This window comes from Syngnathoides biaculeatus, chromosome 1 (assembly GCF_019802595.1).
Source record: "Syngnathoides biaculeatus isolate LvHL_M chromosome 1, ASM1980259v1, whole genome shotgun sequence".
Lineage (NCBI taxonomy): Eukaryota > Metazoa > Chordata > Actinopteri > Syngnathiformes > Syngnathidae > Syngnathoides > Syngnathoides biaculeatus.
The window spans coordinates 16,314,468-16,342,123 of NC_084640.1; the positions used below are offsets into that span (position 1 = coordinate 16,314,468).

Below are 27,656 nucleotides of genomic sequence, written 5' to 3' on the forward strand. Positions count from 1 at the left end.
CAAAGTCCACCGCGAGGAGATAACGTCCCTTTGTGTCGCCTTGACGAGAGAACGGCGTGGCGGCGGCGGCGTGTCCCATGGTTAAAAACAAAAAGTCATCGGGTGGCCGACGTGTGGCTCATTCCCACAGCTCCGGCGGCAAAGTGCAGCGTGGAGACGAGAGTACAAGTCTCCTTTTAAGGGGACAAAAGCCGCAAGATTATCCACAATGGAGGCGGCTGTGGAAAGTGTCAAAGGAAGTTGCCGTCCGGCCTTTCCCGCGTCACAAACAATCTGCGATTCGTGTCAACACCAGAGTGACAGAAGAAAACTCTCCCACATTTGGGCAAAACGCAGAACAAAGAAGACCAAAATCTGAAAATCTGCTGTCCCCCTTGGAGGTAAATGCCAGTTGCAGCGCTCTCATCCCAGGATCGTCCGGAGCAGGCCAGGTTCTCCCCCGGGGAGTCGAGGAGGGTGTTGAATCCCGATCCAGGCGGCGAGCGTCAGGACGCTATCCAAGAGGGCAAAGACCCAGACGGCCCTCCCGGCCCGCTGCCAGTTTTTTTGGAGTTGCAGGCGGCGTCCGTCCGTCCGTTCCCCCCCCCCCCCCCCCCCCCCCCACCCTCGAGCGCACCAAAATCCCGAGACGGTCCTCTCGCTTGTTCCCCCCGCCGACTCGCTTGGTCCTTCTGGCCGTCTGGGAAACAAAGTGCCACGCAGTTCCCCTTTTTCTCCTCCTTTCCTTTGCTTTGCTTTCTGCCGTGCTCGCTGCCAAGACGCCTCGTCTGCCTCCTTTCGGGCCGCCGCACAGCAACTCAAATGGTTTGCAGCTGCTAAAAAAATCTCACTCTCGCTCTATCGCTCGCTAACTCCCGCCCCCTCCCTCCCTCCCTCCCTCCCTTGCTGGCTGTTTGTATTTGAATTCAGCTCCGTTTGTTCTGTTTCCTGCACGGGTTTTAAAACACAGGAAGTGCTCCAATCACGCCGGTTTCCTGTCTCACCACAAAAACAACAAAAGTAACAACAGATCGGAGCGGAGAGAAAGTTTTGCGTGGAGGAGCAACACGCCGAACAATTAGAGGAGGAATGAATAAGTCGAGGAAAACAAGGATCGTCTGCACAGCGTCGACAATCGTAAAAACGACACTTGGCCCGCCCGTAGCGGAGCACGAAAAAGCAGCAGCAGCAGAAGAAGAAGAAGAAGAAGTGACGCGCGTCTTTTCCATCGGCAAAGCAACAGTCCGGCCTTTGTTGAGCTCCTCGGATCGACCGATTAAACGCATTCAAGACTCCGACGGATACAAAAGTGGGCGATTCGCACACAGGCTCCACTTGCGCATTCTCGCCTGAAACTCAATCCGGCCAGGGAGGGCGTCGGGGGGAGGGCGTCGGAGGGAGGGGGGGGGGGGGGGGGGGCCGAGGGGCCGGGCGGGGCCGGAGGGGCCGCGGCGGTCCGGCTCGTCAGAATTCCGCACCGCTGCCACATTGTTCTCGCCGCGTTATCCGACGTCGCGGGCTTCCCGGGGACGCCCGTTAAGACGCGCCTACGTTAGCTTAGCTAGCGACCAAACTGGGCTGACTGCTGTACCCGGGTGTGACCTGTGGAAAGGCACATTTTTAAAAAGGAAAATAAAAGGAAGACACACACGGGTGCTAAATAATCATCCACCCCAAAACAAACAAACGAATCCCGTCATCTTGCCAGACTGTACCAAAGTGGCCCGAAACAAAGGAAGAAAACCCACAAGCGCTTTCGACACAACAGAACAGCATTCGTTCGCGTACGCATTGACACATGCGGCTTCCCGCAATCACATAACTAGATGCACGCTGACGTCGACGTGTCTTTATCAAGCGCGCAGGCGAGTTGGGCGGACGCCGACCAGCGCCAGACGGACGCGGGTCCCCCTCGGACCTCCGCCGCCATCACAACAACAAGTGCCGCAACCGTGGCCTGCGTGACAAAAGCAAACGTTTCGGTGGTTCGCAAGCCTCTTTCAGGGCTTAAACTAAACCGACGGTGCCCCCGGCTGACCCCACCCCCGTCGACACTTAAATTCGATTAGCCGACGACTTCCCTTGAATTGTCTTCATTCCTCCGCCGTCCCCGAAGGTCACGGCAGACAAACGAGAGCGTGCAAGTCAAACCAAACCTCATTGTGAGCGTGACGGACAACAACAACAACAAAAAGGATCAAAGATTGCAAATTCCCACGAAGCGTCCTTCTTCTCGCCCGACCCAACGTATGAAATGTCACAGACGGGCTCACAGAAATTAGCATGAAAGTTGCGCTCAGAAGGAACCGTCAATCGACTCCGTGAACAAAAACAGAGCAGCAACACGCATAGACTGCACATAGGACAATATTCCTGGGCAGAGAGAGTATCTGTGCTGTGGATTAAGTACACTTGTGTTTTGTAATCGTATTTAGACCATATATATATATATATAGACCAAATCTCAGAAATGTGTCTTTATACACTATACATGCAACTTTTTGTTTAGGGATAAAAAAAAAAAAAAACAAAATATTTGAATTGCTTTTATGTCAATGGGGAAAGAAGTTTTGAGGTACGAGACTTTGGAAATGCAAGTGCAGTGACTACGTCAAGTTTTTGCGCCCCGCTTCTTCTAACTTTTGCCGGAAGCCGGAAAACTCGAGGCGGGATTTTTATCCACATCCTCTTCCTCGACTTCTTCGCCTCGCGTTGAACTTTTGCGCGCAGACACGCGACTCCGCGGATTGCGCGTCCGCGGACGCACACCGAGCTTGATACGCACGCGTGAATATTGCCGTGACAACTTTTCACGTCATAAACACGCAAGCGATCGCGTGCGTTTTGCCGGGCGTCGCTTGCGCGCAAGACGGACAAAGAGGCGAGCGATCAAGAGACGGTACTCGGACCTTCCCAAAAGTTGACCTGCCGCCAGCCGAGACAAAAGAATTGAGTGAGTTTGGGCCAAAGGAAGCTAACTCGCAACAGCTGAGGCAACGCACGGGCCTACAAGTGCAGCGCACGCACAAAGAGAACAATGACTTTTCAACGTCTGGGGCCAGAATTTACAGATTCAACTCGGATGACCCCGTTTTGTTCGCCACTTTGACTCGTCATCATCATCATGAACGTCACCGTCACTCATCGGCGAAAAGGAGGCGGACGATGAAGTCGTGTTAGCGGGGGGGGGGGGGGGGGTGAACAAGTCATCGTTCCCCACAAAGAGAAATACACAAAAAACAGACATCATTTCACATGAACCCACTCGGCAGTTTGTCCTGGAAATGCGCAAGTGCGTCGACAACACACAACGCGCGTTGTCAGCTGCGCATGTGCTCGGGGGGGGGGGGGGGGGGGGGTCACATGCCACACCCTAACCCTCCAAAATGTGCGCACAGACAGCTGAGATTCCTCGCGGTCCACAAAAAGACGGCACAATTGCTATCGTTCCGGCGGCGGCCATGTTTCAAAGAAATTCTGGTGGGAAGAAACAGGAACACCCCCCCCCCCCCCCACCCCCACCCCATTAATGAAAACATCTGCAGCCCCCCCCCCCCAATTCTTTGAGGCATCAGGATGACATCATGGCTGTGGATCGGGGAAAGGCTCCGCTGGGGGAGGGCAGGCCACACAAGACTTTGGAATGGAGGGGGGGGGGGGGAAATGGCTTACATGCGCTTGGCGAGTGACATGGGGGGGGGGGGGTGTCACTCCGGCACATAGGAGAGTTTTAACAGCGCTTTTAAAACTTGTCGCACTTTGGCCCTGACAATGTGACATTTTGCCTGCTATTCTTAACTACATCTCGCCATAAAACCTGCTTAGCAATAGCGCCCCCCCCCCCCAAATAAAAAAAAAAAAAAAAAAAAAAAGACCCTCCGCCACAGTCAATTCGATGCTGACTGACAAAACCTCAAATTCTCATATTGGAAAACAACACGTGGGAGGATTACGGTGACAGTTTGCGGACATCGCCACAAATTTAAAACCAACTTACTGCAACGTGACGATGCTCAAATAAATGATGAGAACAATAAATGGGCACGTTGGGAAAAAAAAAAGTCGGCCATTTTGGTTCAACGCTGCCATTTTAGGCTTATTTCAGCGACGGAATTGGAAACAAACAAACGAGACTGATGAGAGTTGGGAAACGTTTTTACAATTGCCTTTTTTGGGGGGGGGGGTGGGAGCAAAATACACAAATCTATTCATACGCAGCATCTCGCGCGAGTACGAAAACGCTGCGGAACGACGGGAAAAGACGGGACTTGGGAAACGGAGGCCGGCGCTTTCTGGGGATCGCGGGAGACGTCGATCGCGCCCGCAGACAGGAAGTGACGCCGTGGCCATTAAACGCGCTCGGCAAAAGCTCGGCTAGGCATCTGCGCGGGAGGACGCGGCGAGATTGGCGCAAAGTCGGCCATTTTAGCTGCAACTTTCAAGCTGACCCGCCGGATCGTCCTACCTTGAAGTCGTCCAGCTGCCTCTTGATGACGTCCACCTCGGAGCCCACCACGCCCTGCGCGTCCAGAGCCTCCTCGGCGGCCCCCAGCAGGCCTCGCAGCTCGCCCGCCAGCCGGTAGAAGTCGGCCACCCGCTCGGACGCGTCCCGGATCTGCGCCAGACGCGCCCGGCCGCGCTCCTTCAGCTGCAACGCAGACCGCGCGGCTCGGGTTTTAACCGCTCCCCTCGGCGTTGTCGTCGAGGTCCTCGGTCCGGCCTCTCACCTTAGCGGCCTGCCGAGCGAGCGCGTCCGTCTCGCGCCTGAGGCCCAGCAGGTCGGGCGAGGAGCCCTCGCCGCGCAGCGTGGCCGCGCAGTCGGCGGCGCGCGCCTCCAGCTCGGCGCGCAGGCCCGCCAGCCGCGACAGGAAGCGGCCCAGCGCGTCCTCCTGCGAGGCCAGCAGGTCGGCGTCGCGCCCGACGGGGCCCGGCGAGTCCAGCTCGTCGTCCAGGTCGGCCAGCCGCGAGAAGATGTCGCGCACGTGCGACTGCGCCTGGCCCACGCCCCGCAGACGCGACTCCAGCGCCGAGTGGCACTGCTCCAGCTGACGGAGCCACGAGAGAGAGAGAGAGACAAAAAAAGACACTTTCAGAATCGGCGCGTGTACGTGTTCGACTTCATACGTGAGTGACAGCATTTTTTTTTTTTTTTTTTTAAATCATATCGTCTTGTAATTCAATACATTTTGGGATGCATTTACGGGGAAACTTTTACTTTCGCAAACTTGGTTTGAATTTTGTCACTGTGTATTTCATATTTGGTATTTTTCACACAGCCGTGAAAATGATAGGTCATTTTTCAGGTTTATAAATTTGCTTCATACCTTATATTATTATATTATTTTTAAGCAGTGTCATTCCGCTTCGAATTTTGTATTTCCAATTTTTTAACCAAATGAGTTACATTTTGAGTTTTATTCTTAGGGGAAAAAAGTACTGTACTTTTTTTGTACGTGTGTGACGTTAACGTGACCGTGTTTACTAACGTAATAACAGATCCGACAAGGCCTCCATCAGGTGCTTGAATTTGATGTTTTTGACCTTTGACCCAATCAATCTCCTTGAAGTTAATGTCAGTCGATTGCCCAATCAACTTTCTACGCGTCCGGCGAGTCTGGAAACGATCAGACCAAAAATTAAAAAAAAAAAAAAAGGAGCAGAAATGCAATTCCCCCCCACCCTCCCCTTCCAAGTTTTCAATGTTTGACATTTGACCCGGACCTTCAAACCTTTGACACGCTTGACGCTCTCGAAGCAAAGGACCGACGTGGACAACATGGAATGTTTTGGCGCAGGCAACGCAACCCAAAATAGGCGAACGGCAACGTTATCTAAGCAAGGTGACGACGACGACGCCGACGACGCCGTCCGCGCAATCATCGCGCACGTTGGCCAAATCATTAGGGAATGCGATGCGCGTACACGCACGCACGCACGCACGCACGCAAGAAAGTGGCCGTCGAGATGTAAAATGGCCCCTTCACGACCCTCCACAACGACCATAAACGGTCACAGGAAGTGGAAAACGTCAAACGGCTTCAGTAACTTCTGTTTTCTTTCAAGGTAATGACGCGCACACGCGCTGCGCAGCACGACTGATTCGGCTACCGTCGAGCTCGCACCTTGAGCCAATCTTTTCTTGGCTCGCCACTCTGCAGCGCAAACGCCACCGTGAGCACAAATCCACTTTGGCACGTTCTCACCTTGTCACCGACGCGGTCAAAGTCGCTCTGGGTGCGTTCGGCCCGGTCCAGGAGCCTCCGAGCGCCGTCCGGCGTGTCGGGGGCGTCCCGCGCCAGCCCCTGGGCCAGGTCCCGCAGGTAGACCACCTGGGGCCGCAGGCGCGCCAGGGACTCCTGCTGGTTCCTCAGCCTCTCCAGGCTTTTGGCGGTGCAGGCCTGGAACGGAGACAAGTGGTGGTGGGGGGGTGTTCCCGACCAGAACTTCAAAGAGCGACTTTTACTTCAGTGCCGAGCAGCAGTCGAATTCTTCACCCCCGTCACCACGAGTCAGCGCTACGTGAATCATACGATCCCGCCGTACCTGAGGTCCTAAAGCCTCCTGGACTTCCAGCTGGTGGTCGGCGGCCTCCAGGCGTCTCTCCACCGCCTGCCGACCTTCCTCGAACTCCTTCAGGCGGCCCGAGAGCTCCTCCAGCTGCGACGTGCGACCGAGGAGACGCTCGGCCAGCGCGTCCAGACGTCGGTTCAGCTGGGCCTTCTCGTCTCGGACCTGAAGAGACGCGTCGGTTTTCATTCTTCTACTCCAACTTTTTCAGTATGTGGCCCTCTAGAGTAGTTCTCTCATCCCTCCCTCTGTCACTCAATCGCTCTTTCTTGTTTTCTCCACCATCGTCTGTCTCTACAACAAAAGTCAATTTCGCCGATGATTCGGCTTCAGCTAAACGCGGCTTAGCTTAAAACTGATCCCGAACTGCAGTCAAGGACAGAAAAAAAAAATTGTTTTTTTTTTTTTTTTGGCGCCATTTCGGCTGGGGGGGAGAATTTGCAAAACGTTGAAAGAAAAAAGTACAATGAAAGTGGAGAGCAACTTTTGGAAGAGCCCGGCGTAAGGTATGAGGAGTCCGGTTGGAGAACACGAAAACGGACCCGACTCACTGGCAAAGTCAAGACTCAGGTAAGGTACCTCGTCGTCTCCGACGCGGCACTGCTCCAGGAGGCTGTCGGCGGCCGCGTTGAAGGCTTCCAGAAGGGGCTGCCGCCTCTCCAGGTCCAGGGCGAGCCCCCTGGCGTTCTGCAGGGCCTCGTCCAGACCGGTCGAGTCCAGCGACGGCCGGATCTCCCCGTCTTTCTCCTCGCATTCCTCCAGCCAGGGAGCGAAGTCGGCCTTGCTCCGCTGGTAGCTTTCCGCCTTGCTCAGGGTGCCTTTGAGTCGGTCTTCCCGCTCCGAGAGTCTCCCGTTGACGTCCTCCCAGTCCCGCCGCAAGCGGGCCAGGCGCGACTCCAGGCCGGCGCGGTCCTCGCCGCCGGCGGGGAGGGCGGCGAGCAGCGACGCGCCCTCGGCCTGGATCAGCTCGTAGGAGCCGCGCTGGGCGGCGACGGCGCTCCGGAGCTCGTCGGCGGCGGACAGGAGGGAGCGGACGGCCTCGGGCCGACAGGGCAGCGCGTCGGGCGCCGGCTCCCTCGGCTCCGCCTGCTGGTCCAGCCACCGGCGCACGTCCTCGAACATCTGCTGGAACTGCTGCGTGGAGGACAGCGCGGCCTGCAGCTGAGACAGACCGTCCGCTGCAGAGAGAGAAAAATCATTCAAAGCGCTTTTGCGTGGCGACCGGACGCGGCTGGGCAGAGGATTTTCCCACCCGCGCGTTCCTCCAGGTTCCTGAGCGGCACGCTGACGCCCGCCAGCCGCTTCTTCAGCTCGTCCTTCAGGTAAGGCTCGGCCACAACGGCGCCGAGCTCCTCGCACAGCAGCTCGGCCCGGGCCAGCTCGCCTCGCCGCCTCTCCAGCTCCGAGCGGATCTGGCCCGTTTCCCGCAGGCGCCGCCTCAGCGCCTCGGGACAAGCGCTGAGCTCGGCCTGGCCGTCCAGACGATCGGCGAGCGCCGCCGCGCTGGCCGAGAGCTCCCGCAGCAGCGCGCAGTAGCGCTCGCTGGCGGCGCGCGCCCGGCCGATGTGCTCCGAGCGCCGGCCCAGCTCGCCCGTCAGGTCGCGCCACCCCCGGGAGACCGAGTCCAGCTGGGTGCGGACCTCCTCCAGCTCCTCGGGGTCCCGCGTCTGCGATAGGATGCCCTCGGCGGACCGGGTGAGCTCCTCGAACTGCGGCCGACGGGTCTCGAACTCTCGGAGCATGAACTAAAAACAACAAGTTGACGTTGGCGACGCCGCGTACAAACAAAAACGCGCTCAAATTGGCGCCGCGTGCTACGCAGGCTCCCTCTAGTGGCCCGTGAAAGAATTACTGCCTGAATGCAGTTCGGTTGGAGTTGCCTTTGAAGGTCAAATCATTACGTACATTTTTGTTTTTCCCCCACTTTTCCGTGCAATACATTTTAGTTAAATCGTGAAGTCGATTTTCCTCGTTCAGCCTTTTACTGCTTAAAACGGCCGCCGTCAAGTTTAATTTCAAAGCCAAACAGTCAAGCACATTTTAGAGTTCTGCCGACGTCAGGGTTACGTGACCGTTTGGGCTCAATACGATCGTCACTATGGCAACATCGCGTGACATATTTGCATGATATCATCATCAACGGCATCAAAGCGGGAGACGTTCTCGCTATTTGGCCCGACGTACTTGCACTTGCTGCTGCTGCGTGTCGAGCATGTTTGGGTCGATGCTGAGCGGTCCCAGCACGCTCATCATCAGCTCCTTCTCGCGCAGCCACGGGCCCAGCTGAGCCGCCGCCGCCGCGAAGCTGCCCAGCCGCTCGGCGCTCTCCTCCAACGCCGCCTGACGCCGCGCCGCCGTCTGATTGGCCGAGAGCCAGCGGGCGTCTGGGGGGGGGGGGGGGGCGGAACGACTTAGCGGTGCGTACAAAATCATCCATCGCGCTTCTTCATAAATGACAACGACTTAAAACGTTGCGAGTGATGAGCATGTGTGATGAAGTATTTTGAAAAAAAAAAAAAAAAAAAAGAAAAAGAAAACTTCTACCTTTGTTAGCTAAATGCACTCAAACTGACCCCAAGAGGCAAAGACCCTTCCAAAATGGCCGCCTTATTTTGACCCTTCTTCCCGAAATGTCCTTTATTGTTCCTGCATGTATTTCACACAGAGGCACTACAATCTGTACCTTTTTTACACGTCAAGAAATTGAAGAAACAAGTGAAGAAGATAAAGCTCGTTGGCCTTTGAGTATTTTCCTAACCCATCGCCTGTCTGCATGAGTTGCTCCGCCGTCTAATCTTGATGCTATTTGCATTGCTGATTATCGTGAAGGTGAACAAGCTCAAGTGTCGTAAATACCAAACGTGTCCGCCGAAGGCTTCGTCTGGCAACCAAACGCCCGCGACGAAGTCAGACGAGATGCGCTCAGCGCCAACGCGCACGACTCGGATGGCGTCAACGCCGGCCGGGTATCGCGCGCGCTTGCCGGCGTGGGGCGTCACGTACCGATCTCCCGCAGCTGTTGCCTCCAGGCGTCGGCCTCGGGGGAATCGGCGTCGTCGGCGATGAGCTTCCTCAGGGTTCCCTTCAGGTCCTCCACCTGGGCCGAGCGCTCGGCCAACTCCGACAGCAGCGCCTGCGTCGTCACGAGGACCGTCGAGGTTCGCGAGCGCTCTTGTGGCGGCTTTTTCCCGGGTTCTGACCTTGTTCTCCTGGGCCTGCGCACGCACCACCTCCGGCTTGGACGGCGAGGCGGCGTGACCCCGCGCCAGGGTCTCCTCTTTGTCCTCCAGCCAGCGCCGCAGCTCGTCGGCGCCGCGCTCGGCCCGCCGCCTCCGCTCCAGCGAGGCCCGCCGGCGGCACAGCCGCTCCTTCAGGTCGGCGCCCAGGGCCTCGTGGCGCGCGTTGACGTCCGACACGGCCACCTGGATCTCCGTCAGGTCTGGCGGGACGCATTTCGGACGGAAATGAAATCTAATATTTAGAAAGATGCGAGCAGATTGGCTCGGCCGTTCCGACCTTTGCAAGTGTGGATGCCGTTGACGCTGCCGGGACCTGCGGAGCCGTTCGCTTGGGCAGCGCCTGGAAAGCAGAAGAAGAAATTTATGAATGGCTACTACGGAACCTCGATTAACCGGGCCTTGAGATTTAACAGACAGCGGATGTCACAGGTGTGGCCACACCACCACAAAAACTTCAAATATTTTCAAGTTACTCCCCCCCCCCCCCCCTTCCCGGCCTGGTAATTGAAACGAGGAGCCGCTCTTACCGCCTTGGCTCGGCGGCGCCGTGACGTCGATGACTCGCGCCTCCAGCTCGGAGCCGCTCCGGTTCAGCTCCTGCACCGTGGACGCCTGCGACTCCCACTCCTTCACCAGCTCCTGAAGGCATCACCGCCGACGTCGTCAGCGAAGGCAGCGCACGCGAGGACGCGGCGCGTTCGCCGAACCCACCTGGAGCTGCTGCACTCGCCTCCGCAGCGCCTCCGTGTCCAGCGGCGGCTCCTTGGCGGGCAGCTGCTCCTGCGCCGCCTGCAGCCACCTGAAGAGGGCGCCGCAGAGCCCACGGAAGTGGAGCAGCCGCTGCTCGCAGGCCAAGATGGCCTCCAGTCTGCAGCGTAACGAGAACGCGGTTAGGCGTGACGGCTTCTCGCCGTTTGAGCTGTTGTGTTAAAAGCACCCCCCCCCCCCCCGTTTCGACTGTTGGGCGCACGTTTGTCATAAAAAGACCCCGTCCAACATTCAACAGCAAGTCTGACATTTTGCTTTCGGGGGACCTCAGCCCTCCAAAGACGTTCCAAACGTTTCGCTGGCGTCAAAGTTTTAGCACCGTATGAGGTGCGCTTAAATGGAGACTTTGGACGCGAGACGTCTCTCGCCGGATTCATGTTTGACAAATTTGGAAAACACTGGTTTTGTCAAATGTCGGGACTGATGAGGATCAGCAACTGCAAAAACATGACAAGGCTTCTTCACGTCATTATCTTTCTCTAAGTGTGGAAAAAAGGCCAAAATTAATTTCAAGCAAATATGCATTTGCTGTCTTTTTTTCCCCCGTGGCTGACTTGCGTGACACATGTCCCTCAAAACGATCGTTAGCAAGACAGGAAATGGCCTGCGGAAAGCCAGAATTCTTCACTCTTGGGGTACTTTGACGCGGCCCCCCCCCCCCATTTTCTCACCTTCGGTCAACGTCGTCTTCCAGCCGCCGAAAGTCGTCCGAGGCGGCCTCGACGTGCTCGCGGAGGTTCCGCGTGGGACCCAAAATTTGCGATGCGCAGACTTCGTCCGCCAGGCTGCGGAAGGACTTGAGCTGAGGAGCTTCCTGTTGTAGCGCCGACTTCACTTCCTGTAAAAAAAAAAAAAACGCCGCCAAAGCATCTTTGAACCCAACGCAATTGATCCGGCTGACCTTTCTTTCTCTTCTGTTGTCTGCAAACTGAGAGCCCCCCCCCTTTGACGAAGGCACGGGATTGTTGACCCCCCGCCGCAAAAACGTGGCCACTACCAAACGGCGTGTTGGATACTTTGACCCGAGGTATGTGCCAAACTGTTGCGTACGATTTCCATGAAGCCCTCCAGTCCAGTCGTAGCATTAAGCTGCTCCGAAATGACACGATTTTGAGGCTGCCTCGAGTTTTTGGACCTCCCTCTGTTCTAAAGACGCAGAAGATACCCGACCGACCTCCACAGTCTGCCTGTAGTCGTCCACGCTGCGGTCGGGCCGCCCGGCCGGGTTCAGAGCTTTGGCGCGAGCGCAGACGAAGACCCGCAGGTCGGCCCCCAGCCGCTCGAAGGTCTCCAGCCCGGGCAGCAGCGTCTTCAGCTCGGCCTCCCGCCCGGCCTGGCCGACCCGGGCGGCGGCGAACCTCCGCGTCAGTTCGTCCAGCGCCCCCTGCAGGCCCGAAGCCGCCGAGGCCCCGGGGCTCCGGAGCAGCTCGGAGACGGAGTCCCGCGTGGCCTCCACGCTGCCCTGGCGGGAAAGGAGCTCCTGACGAAGTTTCTATGGGAGGGGCGGGAAATGGGTCAAAATGGAGCGCTCAAACGTTGCAAGCCCGTCGAGGGATTTCCCACAAGTTCAAGTCAAATTCCAAACCAGTTTGCAAACTCTGGTAGCGCTTCATTGACGACATGGATATCAAAAGTCTACACGCCCCAATTTGGGGTCATTAATAATAGAGGAGGCCAAGATAAACATTCTTACACACAAACAGATGAGATAGTGCGGTTGCACAAGTGTGCACACCCTCTTGTGTGCCTGTGTTGACAGCCAATCAATCACCTTCAAAACCATGTTTGCTGGCATTTCTCTGGCCTCCTAACAGAACTTCAAAGGTTCCAAAGACTTTGGACCACTGTCTACCTGGTTGCGGGTGAGGGCGTCCTGGAGCGCCCGCACCGTGGGCTGCACGGGCGCGGGCTCCAGATCCAGCGTGTCCAGCCAGGCCAGCAGCGCCTTCAAGCCCTCCTGCGCGCTCACCGAACGGGCCACGGCCGTCTGAAGCCGCTCGGCCCGCTCCGACACCGACGCCGACAGCGACGAGAACCTCTTCTCTAAGCCGTCTGAAGGAGAACGACGGCGGAACGCGTCACGGAAGCCCAACTCCGGTCGGGAACGGGAACGCGGCGGGCCTGACCTGCGGCACGCAGGACGTCCGCGGCCTTCAGGGAGGGCGACTCGTCCGCGCTGACCAGAACTTTCCCGGCTCGCTTCACCTTCTCCAACTGCACCGAACGCTCGGCCAGTTGGTCCTGCAGCAGCTGAACGCGCACAGGGAGAAAGAATTGTCGGGCCCCTCACGCGACGACACCGCTCAGGGGAGGGAAGGGAAGCGGCGCCGAGGCTTTACCTGGACTTGGCGCAGGGCGTCCTGCGGGTCGCGGGCGTCGGCGTCCCCGCCGGGCTCGGCGGCGCTTTGGTTCTGCTCCCGAGCGCTGAGCCAGGAGTGGAGCGAGACCACCTCGTCCCGGTAGAGCTGGTAGCGCTCCAGCAGGCCCGACAGGCGGCCGCCCAAATCCGACGACTGCAGGCAAACGCAGATGGAAAGTTGCTGCGTTGCCAATTGAACGTCACATCTCTGCTCCCTTATGCATTATCAGCCGACAACAATATGTTTCGAAAAATTGGAACTGGGGAAAAAAAAAAACCCAAAGAAACCCGGCGGGAGCCTCCTTTTGAATTTTTTGTTGAAGAAGCGCCCACCTTGGCATGAAGCGAGGTATATCTGTGGTTGGCGTCGTGCAGCTTTTGGGTGACCAGCCGCTCGGTGGCCTCCAGGCCCGCGGCGGCGCCCGCGCAGGAGTCCAGAACCTTCTGAGCCGAGATGGAGACGAAGCGCAGGTCGGCCTTGTGGCAGACGACGTCCTCGGCCAGCTGCCCGACGCCACCAAAAAAACGGGCCGACGCCATGATTTGCAAATCCTGAGCGAGCAGGCCGCCGAGGGCAGCTGCGCTTGGTTACCTTTCTGTGCTGGTCCAGTCTGCTCTTGAGTTCCTGGGCGTCCGTCTCTCCGTCGCCCAGACATCTCAGCTCCAGCTCGCTCTGCTCCAGCCAAGCCCCCAGAGCGCCGTGCTCCTGCAGGAACTTGGACAGCTCGTCCTTCAGCGCCTCGGACTTCCTCAGTCGCTCCTGCGAGGTGAGGAACGCGCCGCTTTGCATTTGTTCCTCCCTTCGCTGACACCGGCCAAAGTCGACTCATCCCCGGCCCTCCCTTTGGCCCCCCCGAGGGCTACCTGGCAACTGTGCAGCTTCCGCTGGTGCTCGGCCCGCAGCTGGTCCAGCGTGACCCGCAGACGTCGCTTCTCCTCGGGAGGAACCGTGGAGTCGGGCCGGTCCAGAAGCGTGCGCGCCGATTGGCCGATTTGGAGAAGCCGGGCCTGCTGAGCCTGCAGTCGCCCGAGCTCGGCCTGCGTCGCAACGGGGTCTTACATTGCTCACCCGGAACGTGACATACGCTACTCGCAAAAGTTCCGAGCCGTGAAAACAAATCTCAGACCGGACGCCCGTGGAAAAGTTGGCGTGACGGGAAAAGATCGGACCTGCAGCGCCCCCGCGTGGGACGTGACGGCGGCGTCGGGCTGCGTGGACGACAGGTCGCTGACGTCTCCGGGTGGCGATTGGCGAGCGGCGCTCAAGTCCTTCAGCAGGGAGTCCATCTGGTCTTGGGTCTGCTGAAGATCCTCAAAAGCTTTCGCCTGTTTGTTTGGGGGTTAGTGTGGACAATTAACGAATGAGTCGAAGATCCTAACGCTACGCCAACAAACCCCCAAAAACTCAAAAAACAATCACTCAGTTCAGGACTTGCTCACAATTTCAACCGTGAAGGTTTCTCGTTACAGTTAATTGCAGTTTGCCCATCCATGGCATTTGCTACATTCATTGGGTTGAACTTTTTTTTTTTTTTTTTTTTTTTCTTCCCATTCCGTCTTACATGTGGGACTGACAAAAGGACTTGAAGCAAAGAATTTGATCGTCTCGCGTTTCTCGACAGCCGCTGAACGTTTAAGCTGTGAGAAAAGGGCCGACCTTTTGCGCGTTGTGCCGCAGGGCGGCGTCCACCTCCGACACGGACGCGTCGGCCGCCTCCGCGACGGCGGCGTACTGCTCCTTCAGCCCCTCCAGCGCCACCCGCAGGCCCTCTCGCTCCTCCGCGCTCAAGCTCGGCCCCCGCTCGGCCAGCAAGTCCTCCGCCGAGCGGGCGGCCTCGGCCGCGTCCCGCGCTCTGGCCCGGACGTCCTTCTGCACTTCCTGCAAAGAGACGGACGGCGACGTAGCGTCTGTAAAAATGATCCAAAGATGAAATATCCAAAATTCTTCGCCGGGTTATTTCTTTCGAGCGGGCCCCGTCTTTGTCAGGTGTCGCACTTGTAACTTCTTCTGCTTGTCCCGCAGGACGTTGACGTCGTCCGATTCCGCTCTCTGATGGGCCAGAGCGGCGGCGGCGGCCTCCGCCAACCAGGAACTGAGACCTTCCAGCGCGCGAGAACATTCCCTTTTCTGCTGCTGGACCGCCTGAGGAGACCGACGGCAACAACGTCAGCGCACTTGATGGAAACATTAACAACATTAACTCCAACCGCCGACGAGTCAACTTATGAGCATTTTGTGTCCAGATGCACACGCACAATAACACCAAGATCACACAGATCCAAAATATATCTTTATTACTCCCCACGTTGCACACACAAAGGCGTGGGGAGGAGGAAAAAACCAAAAAAAAAAAAACGGCGTGAGGTAGACGTAACCGCGGCGACGCATGCGGCTCCGTCGGCGGCCATCTGCAAGAGCAAGGCAAACATGTTAATGACACGCGTGTAGCACGACGCCGGCGAGGAACACACGTGATGTCAAGAAGAAGCAGAGCAAACGTGTACGAAAACAGAAGAAGCGATGCAAGTTGAAGGAGTGACATTTTGGAAGAGGCTTTACACTTGTGAGCGTAGGAACGGTGGGGACATCTGGAAGATTTGCGCGGTAGGAATCAACATTTCCACGCTTCAGGCAATTTGTCGGATTTAGAGGGCCCAAAAAATAAGAAGAATAATAGAATATTGGACTTGTGGGTCCTGCCGGTACAAAAGCGGATCTTAATGCGTTGAAATGTTTTTATGTAGAGTGATGGCCTTGAGAGTCGTCGTTAGAAAAGGGACGGATGATGATTTATGAATTTGTTACAAGCAGGTAGCTAAGAAAAAGCCACCGAAGCAAAGCTTTTCCAAACCTCCTTCAGCTCCTCCTCGACGTGGCCTCGGCCTCCGTCGTCACGGTCGCGGTCCGAAGCGCGGGCCCGGGCCCGATCCCGAGCCCGAGCTCGCCCCGCCGCCCCGCGGGAGGCCATCCGCAGCCGCTGCAGCCGCAGCAGGAGGCGCCCGCTCTGATGCGGCGCCAGGTCCCGGGCCCGCTCCGACACGAAGACCTGGACGTCCGAGGCCGCCCGGGCCACGTCGCCCGAGCGGGACGTCAGCCTGGAATGAAGCTCCTAGGAGAGGAGACGCCACAGACACGTTTCTACGCCAAGAACTGGACTCGCTCTGTGGGTGACGGGAGGTTGAAAGTTGACAGTCCACCTCCGCATTTTCACTTTCTTCATTCACAAGTGCCTCGGTGTCTCCCAACCAGGACAGCAGACCCTCCACTCGTCCTGAGAGTGACTCCAGCTCGGCTTCCACCTCCTCCTGAGATCAATACAAGTCCATCGGTTCAGATTTGATAGCAAGAGAACCGCTAACTTCTGGTTTTGATGACGGATGCACGTCCACATTGCAGGGTGACAAGTACGAGACCAGCGGCGATGCTGAGGATCATGGCCGGGAAGAGTGGGATGGCCATGCTCGGGATCTTGGGGACCCCCTTCCACCCCCCCAAAGGTCCCCCATTTACCTTGTATGAATCCCTGTGGGCTCGCAGGCTTCGCAGGATCTCCTCGGAAAGCGTTCTGGCCGCCTGGTACGCTCGTGTCAAGCTCTGCTGGTCTTTCTGCAGAGCTGCAAGGAGCTGAGGAGGAACATCTCCGGGGTGCTTCTGGGCAGCCTTCACTTCCGTGGCGATCTCCACCTCCAGGTCTCGGAGCTCCACGTCCAGATCCTGACGACCAGATGCGAGTCAAGAAATGATCTCGGGAGCGCAAAACCGAGATACGAGACCGGATCATAAGACAAGCTTCAGTCTGAATAAAATCCGGCTCACAGACGGTACGGAATGATCCACGCCAATAACTTTGCGACTAGATCAAATTCCAACACAATTCGATCCAGATTTACAGCCGTCCACCCGAAGCGTGATACGCTAGCCTGCGATCACAGTTCTGTCTGACTCCATATCATTCCAATTCCGTTCGGATTCACGCCAACCGTGACGCAAGTCATCTTACGCGTGCTCACGGCTCATTCCAAATTCCACACAACGCGGACAAGATTGACTTGAATCAGGACGGACGTGGTTCAGTCCAGCGCAACGCTAACGCGCGAGGTTCAGACCGACGGTCGACCGCCAGCCTCTTGTCACCTGCGTATGCCTGATGATGTCGTCCAAGGCGACGAGGCCGCTTCCGACCGCTTGCTGCTGCCGCCGCTTGAGTCGGGCCTCCGTGCGTCTGACCACGGACACCAACGCTACGATGCGTTGGTCGTGCTCCAGGCACTCCTGACGCGCTCGGGATGACTTTGGGAGCGGTGGGAGACGGGAAATGTTTAGAATAATGTGAGACGACGTGTGCGGCGTGACGTACCTTGCCAGAAGTGGAGGCCGCTTCATCTCGGCTTGAAATTCCAACTCCGTCGACATCTGCTGCTTGACTGTCAGAAGCTGGAGGTGACGTAGGAAGTCCGGCTGATCCAGAGTCAGGAGAAGCCTCTTTGGAGAGGAGCTGCGCAGTTTGCGGAGCCTTAACTTCAAGCCCTTTGGCGGTTGCACTTTCAGACGGTCGCTGCTCCTTCTGGTCTGGTTCTGCTCGAGTGCTGGAAGCCTCAGACTGGCCTTGAGTGTTTATTTGCTCATGTGGTTGGCAGCTGACTTCTTCATGACAATGACCAGCGTTTGTCTTGTTTGAAGGGTTTTCTTCAGGAGTGAAGTAAGGAGTGTGTTTCTTTGGCAGACTTGAACTTATTGCGCAGGCTCGCGTCATCTCCTCGTCTCCGGCGGTTGACGGACTCTCGCGCAAGCTTTTTGAACCGACTTCCGTGGTCTTTTCGTTGATATCTGTTGTGAACTTGGACTCCTCTTCCTGATCAGTCTGTAACTTGTCATCGGCAGGCTGAGTTGTCAAACTTTCCTCAGGCTTGACAGCTGGAAGCTGATCCTTACTGAAAGCCACATTTAAAGAAACAGCCGCATCGACTTTGTCACCCGCCAGTTCGAGCTGGCCCTCCTCCTCACGTCTCGGTCTCGTGTTGTCAGCACTCTCGAGAGTTTCTGTGGTCTCTCTCTTCTGGACTTCATTGACAGCCTTCTCGAGGTTGCCGTCTCGAGCTTTTAGCTTCACCGAGGCCCGCTCGTCCGGCGGACTCGACTGCTGCCCGCCCTTTCCGCCCTCCTCCTGATTGCTGACCGATTGTTCGAGATGAAACAGGGTCGACGGAGGGTTTTCAACTCCGCTTCTCTCGTCAGTGTTCTCAAGTAAGGGGGCTGCACCTCTCACATGATGAAGTTCTTCATCTTGGGGTTGCCGTTTTGTGGCATGCGGTTCAGCCACTACTTCGGTCCGTGAGTCCGTGTCGTCGACTTGATGCCTTCCAGCCGTCTCGTCAGGAGTTGCCAAAGCTCTCTCTGGCTGATAAGTCTCAGGCGGAGGTTTCGTTTGCGTTTGCCGTCTTTCGCATTCATCGTTTGTCATTTTTGCCTTCTTTTTACTCCTCTTTTCCTTGGTTTTGCTTTTGTTGGTCAAAGAGGCCTCCAAAAGCGGCTCTTCCCGGCTTACGGCAGAAGGAGCCTTACTTTCAGATCTCAAAACATTCCCACTTTCGGCATTGCTCTCTTCCACAATATTCCCTAACCTATGTTCCTGGTCACTAAGTTTCATATGTTCTTTTTCTTTGTCACCGATGTGTTCAGCTCTGAAATCAACATCATCCTGGACAGGTGTACTGGTCTTATCATTGGAACTGTCTCCGTCCTTTTCCTGAACACCTCGGTCGCTATCTTCATCATGTACCTGAACTGATTGTACAACCAAACTTTCCGGCCTGCGTTCTTTTCCTACAGTTTCAAGGTGGTGGCTTACTTCCGACTTATCTGCAACCTTCCCTGCACCACTGATCCGTCGCAGTGGCTGCTGCTCCGTGGCAGAAGGAGCTTCGGTTTCAACGCTCAAAGTGTTCCGTCTTTTACCGTCGTTCCCCTCGACACTTTCCCTCATCATACGTTCCTTGTCAATTTGTCCGACTTGATCTTCGTCTTTGCCAAACGTGCGCTCCGTTGTTCTACAGTCAGTCAACAATCCATCAACGTCTTGGGCCAAAGTACTGCTCTCATCACTGGATCTCATCTCAGGTTTACCTCTGCCCTGTTCCTCAACACGTTTGTGGATGTTGGAGTCACACGTTTGAATCGATTCTGCAACCAAACCTTCAGCTGTAGCTTCTTTTGGTCCATCCGTTGGTTTGTAAACCTCTCCCGCGCTACCAATTTGCAGGAAGGCCTCATCCAACACCAGTTTCTGCTGCTCCATGCCAGGACCCTCCGTTTCTAACTTCAAAACCTTCCCTCGTTCCCCCTCGTTCCTCACTAACGCCTCCCCCAACGCGGTTCTTTCGTCACTTGGATTTGTGCGTCCTTCCTCCTTGTCAGCTGTTCCGGGGTCCGTCGGTGAAAAACGGAAGTCTTGGACCGACACACTTTCCTCATCACCGTATTTAAACTGTAACTTCACTGGTATCCCATCTGACTTTTTCTTGTCTTCTTCCTCGACGGCATTGTCAAAATCAGTCTCATGTGCTCGGATCGGTACCGTTAACAAACATTCAGCTCCGCGTTCTCTCTGTTCAACTGCGCTCGTCTGTATTTTATCTACAGTCTTTGGTTTCTGAATCTTCTCTGCTGGCCTGATCTGGGGTGTGGCCTCTTCTATGGCTTGCTGGATTCTCTTTTCAACATTTAAAGCAAAGTTACTCAAAAGGTCAATGGACTTGTCTGGCCCCAGCGACGGGTCTACTTCAGTGACTTGTTCAGCAGAGGCCAAACTTTCGCCATGGTCCCATAAAGGCACCAAAGGGCGAACTGGGCTCGTTGTGCTTTGCGACCAAGCAGGTGAACGGTCTTCATCAATTTTTATCTCCAAAGGACACAATTTGTTCTGGATTTCTGAAGCCACATCACCGGAGATCAGATGCAAAGCAACCGCATCGCTGAGATTCAAGACTCGCTGACCAGTTCCTGGATTGACGAGGCCGCCTTTCGTTATCTGGTTGGTGGCAATTTCTAAGACCATATCCTCTGAGATCAAACCATTTTTAGCAGCTTCAGGTAGAGGAAGCCTTTCTCCAGTGTTGATATCGACAATGCCACCACTGTCTGCCTGGCTTTGGAGCAGTCTAAGAGCTGGAATTGGGTCAACTTGTTTAGCAGCCAAAGCTTCAGGAAAAGTCATGCGGCTCCTTGTTTGCGCGTTCTCAATCCCGCTGAATGGTTTCACTTCCAAAAATCGCTTGCCCGTCTCGACATCTATCTTACCTTTCCTTACAAGGTCCGAGTAAGGCACAATCAGAGCGGTTTGGGGGTCAAGCACCCCTTGTGTTGCTGCACCATGAGCCACGGCTTCCCTTGCAACCTCCTCGTCCAGAAGACCCCGAGCAACAGCCTGACTCAATGTGACTTTACAGCCAGAGCGGGGGTCAAAAACTGCTCCAGTTGCTAATTGTAAAGCCACAGCCTCTGCACTTGGGGAGCTGCCTTCTCCTTGGTAAGCCCACTCCATCTCCTCCAAGCCAGGAGCGAGGGATCGATCCACGAGACCCCTGTCGACAGCATCAGAGACCGACAGCCTCATTCCTGAAGCATGGTGGACGATGCCGCCCTCGGCTACCTGTCTGAGCAACACCTGATGTGCATGTTTGGGGTTTATCAAGCGCTTCACAATGGCTTGGTCCAGAGGAACAGGACACTCGGTCTCCGGATCAATAACTCCTTCCATCTGTAGCTGTAAGCTGGCTTTGGTAAGCGACGCTTCAGTCCCAGTCACCTTCCCTTTGTAGGCCTTCTCTAGTGCTATTAGTTGTGCTCTTTGGTTGTCCTCTATCAGTCCAAGGTTTGACGCTAGAGCAACTGAGACTCTCCTGTCCCTAACAAGATCTACGATACCTCCGGAAGCCACCTGAGCTTCGAGCAGTCTAGTTGCAGTGTTGGAGTCAATCAAACCAGCCTGGGCTGCCTGCCTCACCCCACAGATCATTTTTTTCTCCACATCCACGATCCCTGCCAGTGTTTTATCGGCTTTTAGGACACTCCACATCAGATCCTCATCTAATAAACCTCCCTGCAAGACATCATCTAGGCTTAGCGACTCACCGCTTTTACCGTGGAGGAAACCGCCAAACAACCCTACGCGAGCCATTAATTTGACCGCAGTGCGACCGGGAAGGATGCCCTGTGCGACCGCTTCATCCGGGAGCAACCTTTCGCCGTCTTCCATGATCAGACCTCCCTTGGTGAGGTCAGAGGCAAACCTTGACAGTTCAGCATCCTCCTCCCCGGATGCAGATTCAAGCACACCAGCCGCAGCTTTGTCCAACTTTGACAACTCCTGATTTCGCTGCTCGGGTTCTAACCGGTCAGGTTTCCCCAAATGTTTTAAATGGCAGTCCTCATTTGTGGAGCCCATCAAAATGTACTCAACATTTTCAGCTGCAACCTCATCGTCTGTGTCATGTTTAGATTTCTCCTCAAGACTTTGGAGCTTTTCTTCCAACTCTCCCGACTAAACGGTCCACGTTCTTCAACTTTTGGGCCTTTATCGACTACAGTTTCTGATGATCCATCCGTATTATTCCCGGTAACTGTCAGGGATTCAGGTTTAACGTCGTCACTGTCTCGCCTGTTTGCGCTGCCAGTCTTGAAGTCTTGGTTTTGTGCGAGTCTACTGGGAGTTCCGACTTCTGCCTCAGTTTGCCCGTCAGTAATCTGTTCTTGATTCAAAGTCAACGTTTTGGCCGTATCGTTTTGTCTGGTGAAACTGCCAAAAGTCTCCGTGTCTCCAAGCTTCGACTGAACTGCAGAAATTAACGCCAGTAACTCGGGGTCAAAAAGCACCAGTCGTTTCCCGGAGTGTGCGTCCACATAGCTGTGAGTCATGATACGAAAGAGGAGCTTGCGTTGCGCCCGCTTGTCGGCATCCATCCCGTCCGTTGCTACGGCATCCCACATGAGGCTGGCGGGAGAAGAAGCAAGAGGCGACGAGCTTAAAGAACCCCGACTCGGGCGGTTCAGAGATGGTGCGCCCGACGGGTTCGTGTCAAGGAGAACATCTGGCAAACGGATAGCTTTGAGAATACGGACGCCCCTGGTATCCAGGACTTCTTCAAAGGGCAGCACCTGGAGACTTTCCAAGTTGTACAGCGCGCCAATAGAATTCCGCTGCCTGAGGATGTTTCGCGCCAGCTCCGCTGAGATAAGCCCTTGCTGAAGACCCTCCGCAATGGAGAGAACTTCACCAGATTCAGGCCAGAGGATTCCCATGAATGTCCAGAGGGACTCAAGGACTAGCAAAGCCATACGGGGGGAGAGAAGGTCCCGGTCGATACTCTCCTCCACATTCAAACGTTCTCGAGTTCCAGGCTCAAGGATCCCACCATTTTGGAGTTGTCGCACAAACAGCGAGCAGGCCAAGTCCTGGTCCACGAGTCCATGACAAACTGCCTCATGGACAGTCAGCCGGTGCCCAGATCGGGGGTCCACGATCCCACCGGCAAACAGCTGAGCATCCAGGAGCCGTTTGGCCACTTGCCGCTCGATCAGGCCTTCCTCTATGGCGCGGAAGATACCGACCTTTCTACCGGAGCGGAGGCAGACGCTCCCTCCGGGTTGCTGTTTGACAGGAAGCAAGAGAAGACCCGAGCCGTCATCCGGGACGCATCTTCGAAGCAGCTCGGGAAGGTTTACTTTCTCAGCTGTGTTTGGATCGATCAGGTCTTTACGTTGGAGCCTGGATTCAAGCTTGGCCTGAAGGCTCCCGGAAGAAAAAAGCTTCAAGTCTTCTCGCATTCGGAGTTCCAGAATACGAAGTCCTACTTCCTCTCGGACGAGCCCGGACTCCACGGCCGTAGCGAGCGCGCGCAGACCGAGCTGGCGGTCGCCGGTACCCGTTTGCACCACGAGCCGAGCGTTCTCCAGTTCCGAGAGGGACCGCTTGGTGTGAGTGTCAATCGAGCCTCCAGCTAGACTTTGATCCAGAGAGAGCCCCGAGGGGTTTTCGGGAGAGAGGAGCCTCCCCGCGGTGACCAGTTGGGCCTCCAGCAGTATTCGACCCGTGTCTTGGTCAATCAGACCCCGCTGGGCAGCTCGGAACACCGGGAAGGTTTCCACGCTCCCCAGGTCGATCACGCCGGCGATGCAGCGCGGAATCTACCACAGGGATCACACAAAATATCGACGATTTACATCATATACGATACGTACATATACGCTCCGGGTCATACGGTACATTCTATGTATAGATATTCCTACGTGGTCGGAATCCCAGCAGAATGCTCTGCTTTACCGTAGTACGAAAAATATCAACTCGAAAATAATGAAACAAATGCTAATAATGATTGCATTTTAGGACACCCAAACACGTGTTAAAAGTCGTCATTTCTTTACAAAGTCTTTTTCCAATGCATTTATCATAAATCGAATCTAAAATAATACAAAATGCCACCAATATTCCCGTGACTACAATTTATTGCATTATCACAATACTAACCCCCCTACTGATAAAACGAAAGAAATCTGAAAAGGTGTCAAATGTTTTGATGGCTTTTAGTCGTCACGTGTGAAAAGTTCAATTCCCTCCAAAATGAGCACACGGAAGAGCCAGAGCAGATTTTCTGGCAACAAAACGGAAGAAGCGAGCAGTACTTACCGGCGGGTGGAAACGCACACGTAACGGGCAGAATGCGGCGTAAGGAGACGACGTTAGCGTGGTGCGTGCCACTCTTCTTCCGGAGGCGTAAACACGACAATGTCGTTGTGCTTTTCTTTTGGTTCGTTCGTTCGTTCGTTTTGAAATGATCCGGAAAAGCCCAACGACACGTCGCCGTCCACGACGCCCCCTGGTGGCCGCTTGCTGTTAGTGGTTGTTGGCAAGCAAAATGCTGGTTGAAGAGTGTCACACGGTTAGAGAACTGCATTAGAACCGGGCGACCCAAAGTCAGGCACACAAACGCACAAACGCCGGCTCGTGTGTGATCTGGACACAACATGCTCGCGCTGAGCTCGCTTGCTTTGCTTTGCTTTGCTTTGGCCAAGCGGGCACAACAAACACAGACAAACAACGGCAAAGCAACACAATCGGATGCGTTCGATCGTGATGGCGACCAACCGCAACGCCGAATGAGTTACCAGAGCTGCGGATGACGATGTCGTCATCTACAGAAGGATCTTTTCGACCGTGGGTCGTATTGTTTGAAAAACATCTTTTAAATGTCTCAAGAGTAAATTGCACTTCTTTTCGTTCGCTATTTTAGAAGAAAATCCTTTTTGCAAATGCCTAAAAAGGCAGCGGGTCAACTTTGACCCTCGAACAAAGAAACAATCGTGACGGGAGAGCAAAGTAAGGAAGCTTTTCCACGGTCGCCGGTCGGCTCGGAACCCAACCTGGCGCCGACGAAGTCCCGGCGCCGTTAACGATGCGGATGGGACGAGAAGGACGACACAAACTTGGCGAGACGGAGTTAATGACGCGGGCGCAGACATCGCGAGCGCCGCTGAAACCGGACCCCACCTTGCTCTCCTCCTCCCTGGCCAGCTTCTGCATCTGCCGGGCCGACTCCTCGCAGACCTCGCCGTAGGCGGCCGTCAGCCGGTCCAACTGCGCCTCCGCGCGGGCGCGCTCGTCCGGCGACAGCCTGCGGAAGGGGCGGGAGAAGGCGGCGGTGGGACGGCGGGCGACGTGGCGAGGGAGCCCGCTTCAGCGAGGTCCACTTACTTGGCGCCCGCTTTGGAGAGCAGGAAGACGCGAGCGCTTCTGACGGCTTCGGCCACGTCGTCTTTCTTGGCGGCCAGCTGCTCGCCGACGGCCTGCGGGGATTTGAAATGTTTGGGTTTTGCCACTTTTCCCGCGTAACGTCACCTAACGCGGTTGCGTTTACCTGTTGCGCAGGGAGCGAGGAGGACTCGGCGCCGGCGGTCCGTTCCCGGAGGTCCCCGATCCAAGCCAGCAGCTCCGACACCTGACCCGCTCGGGCCCGCTTCTCCTCCTCCGCCTCTTTCTGCGGGCACAGGAACACGGATCAGTGTTGTCCTGTTCCCGTTCTGATGATCTCATTGCAGAAATCGCAAAAAAAAAAGAATCCAGCCAATCGTCGTTCAAAAGGGGTTAAGGAACGAATGAAATTGTGAAGCGCCCAGAAAAGCGACCGACAAGTTCAAGGCATTATTATTACATTTTCAAAAAGTGATCCATAGTCATGTGAGAAATGTATTTTTCAATAGATAGATGTACACAATTACACACAACAACAAAAAAAACTACATTAGGAGTTTCTGATTTTTGCCGTTCTGGGCCTCCCTCACCTCTTCTGCTTCGAGCCTCCTGAGGGCGTCGCTGATGTATTTGACGTGTTGCGTCGTCAGCGTGACCAAGGCCGTGTAGCGCGTGCGCAGGTCCATGAACTGTCACAAAAAGCCACCCGGTTACGACAGGCAGGGCCCCCGCCATTTGCCATTTCCCATTTGCGGGGGAACGGCCCCCGACCTCTTGAGCGACGGCGTCGGACGAGGAGTGCGTCCTCCTCCTCTTGACCGCCGACTTGTGCGTGGACTCCACCAAGGCTCGGAAGGTCATCAGCTGAAGCTCGTAGTCCTGCCGAGACAAAAGGAAAAGGTCCGGAAGGTGTTCGGCCATTAAAACGTCACGAGGAGCCGAGGATCAAATTTTACCTTACCTCATTTAGCCGTCATTTGTCGTTAAAAAAATGACACGAGACAAATGCAGGGCAAGAAAGCGCAAGCGAATTGTTTACCTTGACGGAGGCGCAGAATTGTTTGGAGTGCGTCTGGCACTGGTCCAGTTTGCTCTGGTTGTCTTCGATCTCCGTCACCAAAGCCTGAAGACCGGGAACAAGTCGGAAGGAGGGCGTCATCGCAAACCAGACCGGAGAACGCGTCAACGGACACGAGGTCCAAGTCGACCCGGCAAAGTGTCATCGCTGCAAATTTGGAGGAAGGCGAGCGGGCCGACCGTCTGCTGCGCCAGCTGCCCCGAGAGCGTCTTGCTGTCGTCGCCGGCGGCCGCCGCCGCCGCGTTCTCCTGCCGCCGCGTGGTCTCGTCGATCCACGCCGTCAGCTCCGAGTGGTCGGCTCTGTACCGCCGGAGGACGCCGCCGATCGCCTCCAGCTCCGCCCGCCTGCCGACGGCCCCCGGAAAATAGTTGACAGGGTGTAACGGCGACGATGAACCCCCGCAAAACAAAAACAACAATTTTTGAAGTCCAAGTTTAGAATGGCAAAGCCTCCAAAAAACAAAAATCCATCGACGGGATACAAAACACAATCCAAGACGACGTGTCGTCCGTGCAGATGACAAACGATTGCGTGGAAATTTTGGCGCCGAGGAAAAAAAAAAGTCCCTTTCGGCCTCTCCAATCGCCGCTCACCGCGTTTCCATCTGCCTCTCGACGGCGGCCCACCGCTCCGCCGCCCGGTCGGCTCGTTCCCGACGGCGCTGCGGCTCGGCGCCGCCGTCCGGGCGCAGGGCGGCGAGGCGGGACGCCGCCTCCTCGGCCCGCCCGACGTCCGAACGCAGGGACCGCAGGACGCCGTCCTGCTCGGACAGCTCGCGTTGCCACGTCTGCCGAGAGAGGAAGAGGAAAAAGTTGATTTGCACCCGGACGGCGCGGCCAGCCGCCGGTCCGGGCGTGGAACACGTCACCCCCAATTGGTCTCTGAGGCTTTGAATGGTCGCCGTGTCCGCCGGAAGGACGTCCTCCTCGCTCAGCGTGCGCTCGTACTTCCCGAGCAGACTCTCGGCCTCCTCCAGGCGGCGCAGCAGCGCGTCCGCCGTTTTCAATCTGGACGGGGAGAAGAATCCAATCGATGAAGAGGCCCACAATAGCCCTCAATAGCGGAGCCAACGGCGCACGGACTTTTGCAGGAAGGCGGACGAGAGGCGCCGCAGCTCGTCCATCTTCTCCACGCTCCGGTCCAGCTCAGAGCGCAAGGCGGCCGCCCCCGACGAGGCGGCCTTGTCCCCCAGGAAGGCCACGCAGCGCCGTGACGCGTCACCCAAGTCCGAGGCCAGCGCGTCCAGCGAGCGGGTCAGCTCCTGAAAAAGGAGGAACGGCCAATCGGGATGTCAGGGGGAGCGCCGGACCAACAACCGGCCACGCATCGGGACCTCCCACTCCGCGGGTCGGGGGAAACATTCAAAAGAGACCAGCAAAGACGTGCAAAATTAACGAGAAAAGAAACGAGCGACCTCGTGCTCGGCTATCCTGGCGGCGTTTGCCGCGCTGTCGTCGGCCAGCCGACCGGCCGCCTGGACGGCGCCGGTCAACCCCCGCTCGGACTGGTTCAGTCGCAGGCCGATGTTCTGCAGCTCCGACACCAACGAGCGACACGCCGACTCGTCTTTCTCCTCTGAATACGCGGCCCAAAAAAAAATAAAAAAATTCCAAAATTGCCCCGGAGGAGGACCGGGAACGAACCGGGCCACCCCGCGAGCGCCCGCTCACCGCTCTCCATGTCCAGCAGAAGGTCACGGCAGCGCCGGGCCGCCCGCCGCACGTCCGCCTCCAGCTGGCTCCGTTCGTCCGGCGCGAACAGCGAACTCTCCCGGCTGTCGGAAAGGAAGTCGGACAGGCGGGAGTCCAGCTGGTCCGCGGCTCGCCGGCGCTCCGACGGCGACTGGCTCCGGACCTGAGGACCGCCCGCCGGAGAAGTCGCTTTACGCAAATGAAGACGCAAAACAATTCCAAGACCCGAA

General features: G+C 56.3%; 1 protein-coding gene across 6 annotated transcripts in view; it reads right to left on the reverse strand.

Annotated features, from left to right (window-relative positions):
- Positions 1–27,656, reverse strand: part of macf1a (microtubule actin crosslinking factor 1a) — a 93,679-nt gene that overhangs the window by 24,675 nt on the left and 41,348 nt on the right. For 5 of the 6 annotated variants that reach the window (XM_061822763.1, XM_061822755.1, XM_061822771.1 and 2 more), the window contains 35 exons: positions 27,406–27,589; positions 27,150–27,310; positions 26,818–26,996; positions 26,604–26,742; positions 26,329–26,522; positions 25,914–26,079; positions 25,696–25,779; positions 25,428–25,535; positions 25,247–25,345; positions 24,823–24,942; positions 24,660–24,751; positions 24,456–24,579; positions 14,909–15,055; positions 14,570–14,791; positions 14,083–14,238; positions 13,777–13,950; positions 13,505–13,672; positions 13,246–13,416; positions 12,893–13,066; positions 12,680–12,803; positions 12,406–12,605; positions 11,728–12,045; positions 11,225–11,391; positions 10,497–10,653; positions 10,313–10,424; positions 10,063–10,125; positions 9,747–9,985; positions 9,550–9,679; positions 8,731–8,930; positions 7,799–8,291; positions 7,126–7,724; positions 6,523–6,711; positions 6,183–6,377; positions 4,707–5,024; positions 4,445–4,627 (listed from right to left, as the gene is read on the reverse strand). In XM_061822763.1, coding sequence (XP_061678747.1) covers positions 4,445–4,627; positions 4,707–5,024; positions 6,183–6,377; positions 6,523–6,711; positions 7,126–7,724; positions 7,799–8,291; positions 8,731–8,930; positions 9,550–9,679; positions 9,747–9,985; positions 10,063–10,125; positions 10,313–10,424; positions 10,497–10,653; positions 11,225–11,391; positions 11,728–12,045; positions 12,406–12,605; positions 12,680–12,803; positions 12,893–13,066; positions 13,246–13,416; positions 13,505–13,672; positions 13,777–13,950; positions 14,083–14,238; positions 14,570–14,791; positions 14,909–15,055; positions 24,456–24,579; positions 24,660–24,751; positions 24,823–24,942; positions 25,247–25,345; positions 25,428–25,535; positions 25,696–25,779; positions 25,914–26,079; positions 26,329–26,522; positions 26,604–26,742; positions 26,818–26,996; positions 27,150–27,310; positions 27,406–27,589 — 6,549 coding nt within the window. Of the gene's footprint in view, positions 1–4,444; positions 4,628–4,706; positions 5,025–6,182; positions 6,378–6,522; positions 6,712–7,125; positions 7,725–7,798; positions 8,292–8,730; positions 8,931–9,549; positions 9,680–9,746; positions 9,986–10,062; positions 10,126–10,312; positions 10,425–10,496; positions 10,654–11,224; positions 11,392–11,727; positions 12,046–12,405; positions 12,606–12,679; positions 12,804–12,892; positions 13,067–13,245; positions 13,417–13,504; positions 13,673–13,776; positions 13,951–14,082; positions 14,239–14,569; positions 14,792–14,908; positions 15,056–15,764; positions 16,023–16,110; positions 16,219–16,423; positions 16,628–17,047; positions 17,204–17,270; positions 21,491–24,455; positions 24,580–24,659; positions 24,752–24,822; positions 24,943–25,246; positions 25,346–25,427; positions 25,536–25,695; positions 25,780–25,913; positions 26,080–26,328; positions 26,523–26,603; positions 26,743–26,817; positions 26,997–27,149; positions 27,311–27,405; positions 27,590–27,656 lie in introns of those variants that run through there. The other variant, XM_061822748.1, reaches the window with a different exon arrangement.